This window comes from Anomaloglossus baeobatrachus, chromosome 6 (assembly GCF_048569485.1).
Source record: "Anomaloglossus baeobatrachus isolate aAnoBae1 chromosome 6, aAnoBae1.hap1, whole genome shotgun sequence".
Classification (NCBI taxonomy): domain Eukaryota; kingdom Metazoa; phylum Chordata; class Amphibia; order Anura; family Aromobatidae; genus Anomaloglossus; species Anomaloglossus baeobatrachus.
In genome coordinates this window covers 257,870,015-257,884,676 of record NC_134358.1, presented here as the reverse complement: position 1 = coordinate 257,884,676, position 14,662 = coordinate 257,870,015, and the positions used below count along the sequence as shown (strand labels likewise).

At 38.1% G+C, this 14,662-nt stretch overlaps 1 protein-coding gene across 1 annotated transcript in view; it reads right to left on the bottom strand.

Annotated features, from left to right (window-relative positions):
• WRNIP1 (WRN helicase interacting protein 1) overlaps positions 1-4,236 on the bottom strand; it is a 127,881-nt gene extending 123,645 nt beyond the window's left edge. Inside the window, exon 1 of the mRNA XM_075314816.1 lies at positions 3,306-4,236. Coding sequence (XP_075170931.1) covers positions 3,306-3,878 — 573 coding nt within the window. The 5' untranslated portion in view covers positions 3,879-4,236. The remainder of the gene's footprint in view (positions 1-3,305) is intronic.
• Between the last annotated feature and the right edge of the window lie 10,426 nt (positions 4,237-14,662).

Genomic DNA, 14,662 nt, shown 5'->3' with positions numbered 1-14,662 from the left:
GACAGTGACACACAGACAGAGACTGGGAGAGAGACAGAGAGACAGTTACTATCCCGGGCAACGCCCGGGGTACTACAGCTAGTTTGGAATAAAAGACAAAAAAAACACCCTCTTTCACCATTTTATTAAAATCCCCAAATACCCCTCCAGGTCCGAAGTAATACAAAGAGGTCCCACGACGCTTTCAGCTCTGCTACATGAAGCTGACAGGAGCGGCAGTAGAACAGCGCCGTTCTCTATCAGCTCCATGCAGCAACTGAAGTGAATCGCGCTGTCAGTGGTGACATCACTGAGGTAGTGCCGGGGTGTGTGCGGTGATGATGCGTGCGGTAGTGCCTGCTTGTGCGGTGATGATGCGGGGCGGCAGCGCCGGCGTTTGTGCGCGGATGATGCGGGGCGGCAGCGCCGGCGTTTGTGCGCGGATGATGCGGGGCGGCAGCGCCGGCGTTTGTGCGCGGATGATGCGGGGCGGCAGCGCCGGCGTTTGTGCGCGGATGATGCGGGGCGGCAGCGCCGGCGTTTGTGCGCGGATGATGCGGGGCGGCAGCGCCGGCGTTTGTGCGCGGATGATGCGGGCGGCAGCGCCGGCGTTTGTGCGCGGATGATGCGGGCGATAGTGCGGGGATGATGGGGGCGATAGTGCCGGCGTTTGTGCGGGGATGATGGGGGCGATAGTGCCGGCGTTTGTGCGGAGATGATGGGGTCTCTCTCAGCATACAAAAAAAAAAAAACGGATCCGTTTCCGTCGCATCAGTTTTTACACAATCGGAGACGGATCCGTTGCATCAGGCACAAACTAGATTGTGAAAAAAAAGGAGCCAGCACGATCTGAAATTGGCATGCATCATATAAAAAGTGAAAATTCACAGATTTATTCCAACTGTACTGTAATATAAATGAGATTTTTAACAAATAATTGATCAATTCTTTGAGCCACCCCTGCCAACGTCACGGCAAATCTCAATAGGGGGGTCCTACTCTATATTCTGTATTTCATGTGCCATGCGGCCTCCTAGATAAAGTTAAAAGCAGAACCATAATGGAGCACACATACCTGTAACCTGTATATAGCCGCTTCCATGTTGCAAAAAAGGCAATTGTGGATAGAGACCAGCCCAGGTCCCAGCATGTGGAGCAAGCTCTGCACCATACCAGGACTATATCAGAACTGATCCTCCCAGTGCCAGACAGCAACCATTGATAAAGGCGGACCAGATCCAAGAATGGTGCTTAATTAGCATTGCCTGTGGAAAGGGGTGAGGTAACTGAATCTGAACAGCTACCAACAGGAGGAATACATTGCAAACCAAAATCAGGCGTGCATGGTATGGTGATGGCCTCTATTCACAATTGCCTTTTTTGCAACATGGAAGCGGGTATATACAGGTTACAGGTATGTGTGCTCCATTATGGTTCTGCTTTTAACTTTATCTAGGAGGCCGCATGGCACATGAAATACAGAATATAGAGTAGGACCCCCCTATTGAGATTTGCCGTGACGTTGGCAGGGGTGGCTCAAAGAATTGATCAATTATTTGTTAAAAATCTCATTTATATTACAGTACAGTTGGAATAAATCTGTGAATTTGCACTTTTTATATGATGCATGCCATTTTAAGATCGTGCTGGCTCCCCTCTCTCACAAACTAGATTGTGCCTGATTGGAAAAAAAACTGATGTGTGAAAGCAGCCTAAATAAGGTAAATCAAACCTTATTTGTATAGAAGTGCTACTTCTGGTTATTTACTAATCAGGTTTGCTGTGGAGACTCGTACAGTCAGCAGAGGTAAATAAACAAACAATCCATTTTTTCAACAATCCTTATAAACAATCCATTGTACATTTGCCTTGTCCACACCAGCATCATGGCTTTTGTAATTTACAAAGCCATTACAGTCATGAAATATCTACTGTATAATTGATAACCGGTACCCACTAATAACTAAAATGAAGAAGGAAAAATGCTCAATCAAGCACAAACAAATGGAGACTAGAAATAAGCGGATTGATTTGTGAGACTGCGTTCCAGCGTCCAGGTCAGTTATACGACGCACAGATAATGTTGCGCCAGGCCCAGCTAACAAATGCCGGGGACACTGAAAGGTAAGAGATACGTAGGCCCCCATCTAGTTGCCAGATAACACTGGCCTGAACATTTCTAATCATTTCTAACAGAGACCAAAGACATAATTCAGAAACTTTCATTAAAAAAAAAAAAAAAGTCTTCTGCCCGCAGAGTAGAGTAGAGGGTGACTGAGCAGGCTCCAATATACTGTATGTTACTGGCGTTTCACACTGCAGTCTTAAATAGAACTTGTCATGTGAAAAACGCTATTAACCTGCAGATATGGAGTTTATCTGCAGGTTAATAGTGGGGTTTTTTTCCCCATATGACTGGTTTCATTTACTGAGGAATAAGAGGAGTCAAATTCATTAAGAGGAGCACACCACTAAAAATTGGCATCAATGTTGTGCGCCTCACCTAAATTGTTACTCCAGTCAGAAACTAATAATATTTTTGGCATAACGTACACCAAATTTTTGATGAATTTGTAGGCCGGGTGTTGTCACTCCTTGTCCCGAATCTCCCCACCTCAGCCCACTTTGGCAGAACTGGCCGAAAGTCCCATGAAAATTTTGCATCTTTTTAACGTTTCACTCCACAGAACGTAAACATTTTGATGAATTGGGGTTTAGATTACTTTGTTTTAGCAAACAGAGGTGGTGATGGTGGGTTACAACTCAGACCCCCAAATGATCAATAATTTTGACATTTCAATCATTTTCTGAACTTACAGAGCCTTGTATATTAGATATTCACTTAACATTTAATAACTTGATCATATTAAAGCACCATTCCAGCGTGTTTTTTTTTATTTCCTCTGGTGTGGTGCTTTAAATGTAGGCCCCCTATCGTAAAATACTCATCTGCCGTTGTCTTCATCTTCTATCACCATTGCTCCAGTCAGTTTGGGTGATTTGTGACATGCCAGCAGGTCCAGTGTTTCATGGAGCGCACCGGTGGTCACAACTCAGTACAAGTCTATGAGAGCCTTGTTCTGGCTCTCAGAGTTGCCTTGACACCATGTGACATAACTTTTGACTTCCAGTCAGTCAGAAGATACGGGCACAAGATTGTGCCGCCGGACCGGAGCAGTGCCGAAAAACAAAGGTGCCGGAAGGCGAGTATATGATAGGAGGCTTAGATTTAAAGCGCCACTTCAGAGCGGAACCCCCCCCCCTCCCCCACTGGAGTGGTACGTCATTACGTCATGTACCAAGCTGCAGATGGGAGATGTACAAACCTTGCCACAACCAGGGGGGCCCCAGAGTATGAACGAGGGGATGTCGTTGGCTTGGAGCAGGGGTCTCAGCAGGCTGTTCTCTCCCACGACCTTGTTCTGACCCATGTAGTCCTCCAGAGTGCATGGTCGCATCTTATCAGCCAGAGGTTTCCCTTCTAATTTCTCGGCCAGGTTCTTCCGCTCAGGTTCTTGTTTTGGGGCGTCACAAACAGAAGCGCCATTTATATTCTGCATTATGTCTGTCCTTTTGGCTGACGATATGGAAAAAAAAGGAGCCTTGGATGGTGTCCCCTGAGATACCCGCTCCATGGCATTGGGTTTATGGAACAAGGGAAAGCTGGCGCCACCGACACCCTGGGGCCAGCCGGGACTATGTGGGCCGTCAGCGGCTTCACCCTCCCCTGAGGAAAGACGCCTTTTCTTGGCCATAGCTCCACTTGGCTTCTGGAGGCAGGTGTCAAGATGAGTATTGATTTCTGATGCTGGCACCTTCTGGGCACAGACTGGGCATTTTACTGGGCTACCTGCACCGCCACACTGTGATGCCCCCGACTCCTCTGCCATATGCTCCATACTGTAATAGTCCTATTAATAGTAAGGGAGAATTATGGGGGCACTGACAATTATAAAATGACCAGGGAGATGTGGGCACAGCTCGCCACTACTCACCCACAGCAATTATATGCACAGCAGTGAGCGGCAGTGCACGTATTAACATAGGAGGTTACACTACATTACCGCCTCACCCACTGTGCCAGGCAATGCCCGCAGCCGTGCCCCGTCACTGTGACTACAGGCCGGCACACAGCAGCACATCAGCGCGGAGAGGTGACAGCATTCCCGCCATATTTGACTGCACAGCGGCCGCCCTGCTTCCTCTTCCTCCCCCTCCCTCATGCGGTCATGTGGCACAGTGTAAGCGGAGCACTATGGGACATGGAGTCCCGGCTCTGCTAGCGGCGCTTGGCTTCTTGCCATTCCTGTGACATGCAACTGTCTTTACAGCTAGCGGTTATGTGAGGTAACATGTGATGACACCAGCAGGGAGACAGCATGGAAGAGCTTTATATACCACAACATGAAGGAGGTGTATGGGGTGACTCAGGCAGGGAGACAACATGGAGAGGAGTCTAATGGGAGGACAGTGACAGGGAGACAGCGCCATGGAGGAGCTTTATATACCCAACATGAAGGCGGTGTATGAGGTGGTGACTCAGGCAGCGAGACACCAAGGGGGAGTCTTATGGGAGGACAGTGGCAGGCAGACAACATTGAGAAGTGTCATGGGAGGACAATGGCATGGAGGTAAAAATGACAAGTTTTATGTGATAACACGGTCCAGGGGACCACGTTGACACATTTTATATGAGGTCAACATGGAAGAGGCAGGAAGACAACACGGAAAAGGTTTATGCATGAAGTTGGGCAGGGAAACAACATGGGAGTTTTATGGGAAAACCGTGGCAAAGGGACAACGTGGGAGGAATTTTATGGGAGGAAAATGGCATGGAGGCAACATAGAGGAGGTTTATGTGAAGACACAGGCAGGGAGACAACATGGAGGGACATACTAAAAAGAATGATGAAAAGGAATAAATAAAAAGAATGAGGGTAATAACTTATTAGGTGTATATTATGTAGATGTATAAAAGGTTTCTTGGGCAAGTTAGACATGGAATGAACATGAAATATCTGTAGATAATAGGAGAATGAATGCATATGTGATATAACCAGGTGTATATTATGTTACCTGAGCATTATAGGTGTGGAATGATTATGAAATATCTGTAGATAATAGGAGAATGAATGCATATGGCATATAACCAGGTGTATATTATGTTACCTGAGCATTATAGGCGTGGAATGATTATGAAATATCTGTAGATAATAGGAGAATGAATGCATATGGCATATAACCAGGTGTATATTATGTTACCTGAGCATTATAGGTGTGGAATGAACATGAAATATCTGTAGATAATAGGAGAATGAGCGCATATGGCATATAACCAGGTGTATATTATGTTACCTGAGCATTATAGGTGTGGAATGATCATGAAATATCTGTAGATAATAGGAGAATGAAGGCATATGGCATATAACCAGGTGTATATTATGTTACCTGAGCATTATAGGTGTGGAATGATTATGAAATATCTGTAGATAATAGGAGAATGAACGCATATGGCATATAACCAGGTGTATATTATGTTACCTGAGCATTATAGGCGTGGAATGATTATGAAATATCTGTAGATAATAGGAGAATGAATGCATATGGCATATAACCAGGTGTATATTATGTTACCTGAGCATTATAGGTGTGGAATGATCATGAAATATCTGTAGATAATAGGAGAATGAAGGCATATGGCATATAACCAGGTGTATATTATGTTACCTGAGCATTATAGGTGTGGAATGATCATGAAATATCTGTAGATAATAGGAGAATGAATGCATATGGCATATAACCAGGTGTATATTATGTTACCTGAGCATTATAGGTGTGGAATGATCATGAAATATCTGTAGATAATAGGAGAATGAAGGCATATGGCATATAACCAGGTGTATATTATGTTACCTGAGCATTATAGGCGTGGAATGATTATGAAATATCTGTAGATAATAGGAGAATGAATGCATATGGCATATAACCAGGTGTATATTATGTTACCTGAGCATTATAGGTGTGGAATGATCATGAAATATCTGTAGATAATAGGAGAATGAACGCATATGGCATATAACCAGGTGTATATTATGTTACCTGAGCATTATAGGTGTGGAATGATTATGAAATATCTGTAGATAATAGGAGAATGAATACATATGGCATATAACCAGGTGTATATTATGTTACCTGAGCATTATAGGTGTGGAATGATTATGAAATATCTGTAGATAATAGAAAAATGAATGCATATGGCATATAACCAGGTGTATATTATGTTACCTGAGCATTATAGGTGTGGAATGATCATGAAATATCTGTAGATAATAGGAGAATGAAGGCATATGGCATATAACCAGGTGTATATTATGTTACCTGAGCATTATAGGTGTGGAATGATCATGAAATATCTGTAGATAATAGGAGAATGAATGCATATGGCATATAACCAGGTGTATATTATGTTACCTGAGCATTATAGGTGTGGAATGATCATGAAATATCTGTAGATAATAGGAGAATGAAGGCATATGGCATATAACCAGGTGTATATTATGTTACCTGAGCATTATAGGTGTGGAATGATCATGAAATATCTGTAGATAATAGGAGAATGAAGGCATATGGCATATAACCAGGTGTATATAATGTTACCTGAGCATTATAGGTGTGGAATGATCATGAAATATCTGTAGATAATAGGAGAATGAAGGCATATGGCATATAACCAGGTGTATATTATGTTACCTGAGCATTATAGGTGTGGAATGATTATGAAATATCTGTAGATAATAGGAGAATGAATACATATGGCATATAACCAGGTGTATATTATGTTACCTGAGCATTATAGGTGTGGAATGATTATGAAATATCTGTAGATAATAGAAAAATGAATGCATATGGCATATAACCAGGTGTATATTATGTTACCTGAGCATTATAGGTGTGGAATGATCATGAAATATCTGTAGATAATAGGAGAATGAAGGCATATGGCATATAACCAGGTGTATATTATGTTACCTGAGCATTATAGGTGTGGAATGATTATGAAATATCTGTAGATAATAGGAGAATGAATGCATATGGCATATAACCAGGTGTATATTATGTTACCTGAGCATTATAGGTGTGGAATGATTATGAAATATCTGTAGATAATAGGAGAATGAATGCATATGGCATATAACCAGGTGTATATTATGTTACCTGAGCATTATAGGCGTGGAATGATTATGAAATATCTGTAGATAATAGGAGAATGAATGCATATGGCATATAACCAGGTGTATATTATGTTACCTGAGCATTATAGGTGTGGAATGATCATGAAATATCTGTAGATAATAGGAGAATGAAGGCATATGGCATATAACCAGGTGTATATTATGTTACCTGAGCATTATAGGTGTGGAATGATTATGAAATATCTGTAGATAATAGGAGAATGAACGCATATGGCATATAACCAGGTGTATATTATGTTACCTGAGCATTATAGGCGTGGAATGATTATGAAATATCTGTAGATAATAGGAGAATGAATGCATATGGCATATAACCAGGTGTATATTATGTTACCTGAGCATTATAGGTGTGGAATGATCATGAAATATCTGTAGATAATAGGAGAATGAAGGCATATGGCATATAACCAGGTGTATATTATGTTACCTGAGCATTATAGGTGTGGAATGATCATGAAATATCTGTAGATAATAGGAGAATGAATGCATATGGCATATAACCAGGTGTATATTATGTTACCTGAGCATTATAGGTGTGGAATGATCATGAAATATCTGTAGATAATAGGAGAATGAAGGCATATGGCATATAACCAGGTGTATATTATGTTACCTGAGCATTATAGGCGTGGAATGATTATGAAATATCTGTAGATAATAGGAGAATGAATGCATATGGCATATAACCAGGTGTATATTATGTTACCTGAGCATTATAGGTGTGGAATGATCATGAAATATCTGTAGATAATAGGAGAATGAACGCATATGGCATATAACCAGGTGTATATTATGTTACCTGAGCATTATAGGTGTGGAATGATTATGAAATATCTGTAGATAATAGGAGAATGAATACATATGGCATATAACCAGGTGTATATTATGTTACCTGAGCATTATAGGTGTGGAATGATTATGAAATATCTGTAGATAATAGAAAAATGAATGCATATGGCATATAACCAGGTGTATATTATGTTACCTGAGCATTATAGGTGTGGAATGATCATGAAATATCTGTAGATAATAGGAGAATGAAGGCATATGGCATATAACCAGGTGTATATTATGTTACCTGAGCATTATAGGTGTGGAATGATCATGAAATATCTGTAGATAATAGGAGAATGAATGCATATGGCATATAACCAGGTGTATATTATGTTACCTGAGCATTATAGGTGTGGAATGATCATGAAATATCTGTAGATAATAGGAGAATGAAGGCATATGGCATATAACCAGGTGTATATTATGTTACCTGAGCATTATAGGTGTGGAATGATCATGAAATATCTGTAGATAATAGGAGAATGAAGGCATATGGCATATAACCAGGTGTATATAATGTTACCTGAGCATTATAGGTGTGGAATGATCATGAAATATCTGTAGATAATAGGAGAATGAAGGCATATGGCATATAACCAGGTGTATATTATGTTACCTGAGCATTATAGGTGTGGAATGATTATGAAATATCTGTAGATAATAGGAGAATGAATACATATGGCATATAACCAGGTGTATATTATGTTACCTGAGCATTATAGGTGTGGAATGATTATGAAATATCTGTAGATAATAGAAAAATGAATGCATATGGCATATAACCAGGTGTATATTATGTTACCTGAGCATTATAGGTGTGGAATGATCATGAAATATCTGTAGATAATAGGAGAATGAAGGCATATGGCATATAACCAGGTGTATATTATGTTACCTGAGCATTATAGGTGTGGAATGATTATGAAATATCTGTAGATAATAGGAGAATGAATGCATATGGCATATAACCAGGTGTATATTATGTTACCTGAGCATTATAGGTGTGGAATGATTATGAAATATCTGTAGATAATAGGAGAATGAATACATATGGCATATAACCAGGTGTATATTATGTTACCTGAGCATTATAGGTGTGGAATGATTATGAAATATCTGTAGATAATAGAAAAATGAATGCATATGGCATATAACCAGGTGTATATTATGTTACCTGAGCATTATAGGTGTGGAATGATCATGAAATATCTGTAGATAATAGGAGAATGAAGGCATATGGCATATAACCAGGTGTATATTATGTTACCTGAGCATTATAGGTGTGGAATGATCATGAAATATCTGTAGATAATAGGAGAATGAATGCATATGGCATATAACCAGGTGTATATAATGTTACCTGAGCATTATAGGTGTGGAATGATCATGAAATATCTGTAGATAATAGGAGAATGAATGCATATGGCATATAACCAGGTGTATATTATGTTACCTGAGCATTATAGGTGTGGAATGATTATGAAATATCTGTAGATAATAGGAGAATGAATACATATGGCATATAACCAGGTGTATATTATGTTACCTGAGCATTATAGGTGTGGAATGATTATGAAATATCTGTAGATAATAGAAAAATGAATGCATATGGCATATAACCAGGTGTATATTATGTTACCTGAGCATTATAGGTGTGGAATGATCATGAAATATCTGTAGATAATAGGAGAATGAAGGCATATGGCATATAACCAGGTGTATATTATGTTACCTGAGCATTATAGGTGTGGAATGATCATGAAATATCTGTAGATAATAGGAGAATGAATGCATATGGCATATAACCAGGTGTATATAATGTTACCTGAGCATTATAGGTGTGGAATGATCATGAAATATCTGTAGATAATAGGAGAATGAATGCATATGGCATATAACCAGGTGTATATTATGTTACTTGAGCATTATAGGTGTGGAATGATTATGAAATATCTGTAGATAATAGGAGAATGAATGCATATGGCATATAACCAGGTGTATATAATGTTACCTGAGCATTATAGGTGTGGAATGATTATGAAATATCTGTAGATAATAGGAGAATGAACGCATATGGCATATAACCAGGTGTATATTACGTTACCTGAGCATTATAGGTGTGGAATGATTATGAAATATCTGTAGATAATAGGAGAATGAAGGCATATGGCATATAACCAGGTGTATATAATGTTACCTGAGCATTATAGGTGTGGAATGATCATGAAATATCTGTAGATAATAGGAGAATGAAGGCATATGGCATATAACCAGGTGTATATTATGTTACCTGAGCATTATAGGTGTGGAATGATCATGAAATATCTGTAGATAATAGGAGAATGAATGCATATGGCATATAACCAGGTGTATATAATGTTACCTGAGCATTATAGGTGTGGAATGATCATGAAATATCTGTAGATAATAGGAGAATGAATGCATATGGCATATAACCAGGTGTATATTATGTTACCTGAGCATTATAGGTGTGGAATGATTATGAAATATCTGTAGATAATAGGAGAATGAATACATATGGCATATAACCAGGTGTATATTATGTTACCTGAGCATTATAGGTGTGGAATGATTATGAAATATCTGTAGATAATAGAAAAATGAATGCATATGGCATATAACCAGGTGTATATTATGTTACCTGAGCATTATAGGTGTGGAATGATCATGAAATATCTGTAGATAATAGGAGAATGAAGGCATATGGCATATAACCAGGTGTATATTATGTTACCTGAGCATTATAGGTGTGGAATGATCATGAAATATCTGTAGATAATAGGAGAATGAATGCATATGGCATATAACCAGGTGTATATAATGTTACCTGAGCATTATAGGTGTGGAATGATCATGAAATATCTGTAGATAATAGGAGAATGAATGCATATGGCATATAACCAGGTGTATATTATGTTACTTGAGCATTATAGGTGTGGAATGATTATGAAATATCTGTAGATAATAGGAGAATGAACGCATATGGCATATAACCAGGTGTATATAATGTTACCTGAGCATTATAGGTGTGGAATGATTATGAAATATCTGTAGATAATAGGAGAATGAACGCATATGGCATATAACCAGGTGTATATTACGTTACCTGAGCATTATAGGTGTGGAATGATTATGAAATATCTGTAGATAATAGGAGAATGAAGGCATATGGCATATAACCAGGTGTATATAATGTTACCTGAGCATTATAGGTGTGGAATGATCATGAAATATCTGTAGATAATAGGAGAATGAAGGCATATGGCATATAACCAGGTGTATATTATGTTACCTGAGCATTATAGGTGTGGAATGATCATGAAATATCTGTAGATAATAGGAGAATGAATGCATATGGCATATAACCAGGTGTATATAATGTTACCTGAGCATTATAGGTGTGGAATGATCATGAAATATCTGTAGATAATAGGAGAATGAATGCATATGGCATATAACCAGGTGTATATTATGTTACCTGAGCATTATAGGTGTGGAATGATTATGAAATATCTGTAGATAATAGGAGAATGAATACATATGGCATATAACCAGGTGTATATTATGTTACCTGAGCATTATAGGTGTGGAATGATTATGAAATATCTGTAGATAATAGAAAAATGAATGCATATGGCATATAACCAGGTGTATATTATGTTACCTGAGCATTATAGGTGTGGAATGATCATGAAATATCTGTAGATAATAGGAGAATGAATGCATATGGCATATAACCAGGTGTATATTATGTTACCTGAGCATTATAGGCGTGGAATGATTATGAAATATCTGTAGATAATAGGAGAATGAATGCATATGGCATATAACCAGGTGTATATTATGTTACCTGAGCATTATAGGCGTGGAATGATTATGAAATATCTGTAGATAATAGGAGAATGAATACATATGGCATATAACCAGGTGTATATAATGTTACCTGAGCATTATAGGTGTGGAATGATCATGAAATATCTGTAGATAATAGGAGAATGAATGCATATGGCATATAACCAGGTGTATATTATGTTACCTGAGCATTATAGGCGTGGAATGATTATGAAATATCTGTAGATAATAGGAGAATGAACGCATATGGCATATAACCAGGTGTATATTATGTTACCTGAGCATTATAGGTGTGGAATGATCATGAAATATCTGTAGATAATAGGAGAATGAATGCATATGGCATATAACCAGGTGTATATTATGTTACTTGAGCATTATAGGTGTGGAATGATTATGAAATATCTGTAGATAATAGGAGAATGAATGCATATGGCATATAACCAGGTGTATATAATGTTACCTGAGCATTATAGGTGTGGAATGATTATGAAATATCTGTAGATAATAGGAGAATGAACGCATATGGCATATAACCAGGTGTATATTACGTTACCTGAGCATTATAGGTGTGGAATGATTATGAAATATCTGTAGATAATAGGAGAATGAAGGCATATGGCATATAACCAGGTGTATATAATGTTACCTGAGCATTATAGGTGTGGAATGATCATGAAATATCTGTAGATAATAGGAGAATGAAGGCATATGGCATATAACCAGGTGTATATTATGTTACCTGAGCATTATAGGTGTGGAATGATCATGAAATATCTGTAGATAATAGGAGAATGAATGCATATGGCATATAACCAGGTGTATATAATGTTACCTGAGCATTATAGGTGTGGAATGATCATGAAATATCTGTAGATAATAGGAGAATGAATGCATATGGCATATAACCAGGTGTATATTATGTTACCTGAGCATTATAGGTGTGGAATGATTATGAAATATCTGTAGATAATAGGAGAATGAATACATATGGCATATAACCAGGTGTATATTATGTTACCTGAGCATTATAGGTGTGGAATGATTATGAAATATCTGTAGATAATAGAAAAATGAATGCATATGGCATATAACCAGGTGTATATTATGTTACCTGAGCATTATAGGTGTGGAATGATCATGAAATATCTGTAGATAATAGGAGAATGAAGGCATATGGCATATAACCAGGTGTATATTATGTTACCTGAGCATTATAGGTGTGGAATGATCATGAAATATCTGTAGATAATAGGAGAATGAATGCATATGGCATATAACCAGGTGTATATAATGTTACCTGAGCATTATAGGTGTGGAATGATCATGAAATATCTGTAGATAATAGGAGAATGAATGCATATGGCATATAACCAGGTGTATATTATGTTACTTGAGCATTATAGGTGTGGAATGATTAAAAAATATCTGTAGATAATAGGAGAATGAATGCATATGGCATATAACCAGGTGTATATAATGTTACCTGAGCATTATAGGTGTGGAATGATCATGAAATATCTGTAGATAATAGGAGAATGAATGCATATGGCATATAACCAGGTGTATATTATGTTACCTGAGCATTATAGGTGTGGAATGATTATGAAATATCTGTAGATAATAGGAGAATGAATGCATATGGCATATAACCAGGTGTATATAATGTTACCTGAGCATTATAGGTGTGGAATGATTATGAAATATCTGTAGATAATAGGAGAATGAACGCATATGGCATATAACCAGGTGTATATTACGTTACCTGAGCATTATAGGTGTGGAATGATTATGAAATATCTGTAGATAATAGGAGAATGAAGGCATATGGCATATAACCAGGTGTATATAATGTTACCTGAGCATTATAGGTGTGGAATGATCATGAAATATCTGTAGATAATAGGAGAATGAAGGCATATGGCATATAACCAGGTGTATATTATGTTACCTGAGCATTATAGGTGTGGAATGATCATGAAATATCTGTAGATAATAGGAGAATGAATGCATATGGCATATAACCAGGTGTATATAATGTTACCTAAGCATTATAGGTGTGGAATGATCATGAAATATCTGTAGATAATAGGAGAATGAATGCATATGGCATATAACCAGGTGTATATTATGTTACCTGAGCATTATAGGTGTGGAATGATTATGAAATATCTGTAGATAATAGGAGAATGAATGCATATGGCATATAATCAGGTGTATATAATGTTACCTGAGCATTATAGGTGTGGAATGATTATGAAATATCTGTAGATAATAGGAGAATGAATGCATATGGCATATAACCAGGTGTATATTACGTTACCTGAGCATTATAGGTGTGGAATGATTATGAAATATCTGTAGATAATAGGAGAATGAAGGCATATGGCATATAACCAGGTGTATATAATGTTACCTGAGCATTATAGGTGTGGAATGATCATGAAATATCTGTAGATAATAGGAGAATGAATGCATATGGCATATAACCAGGTGTATATTATGTTACCTGAGCATTATAGGTGTGGAATGATCATGAAATATCTGTAGATAATAGGAGAATGAATGCATATGGCATATAACCAGGTGTATATTATGTTACCTGAGCATTATAGGTGTGGAATGATCATGAACTATCTGTAGATATTAGGAAAATGAACGCATATGGCATATACCGTATTTTCGGACTATAAGACGCACCGGACTGTAAGACGCACCCTGGT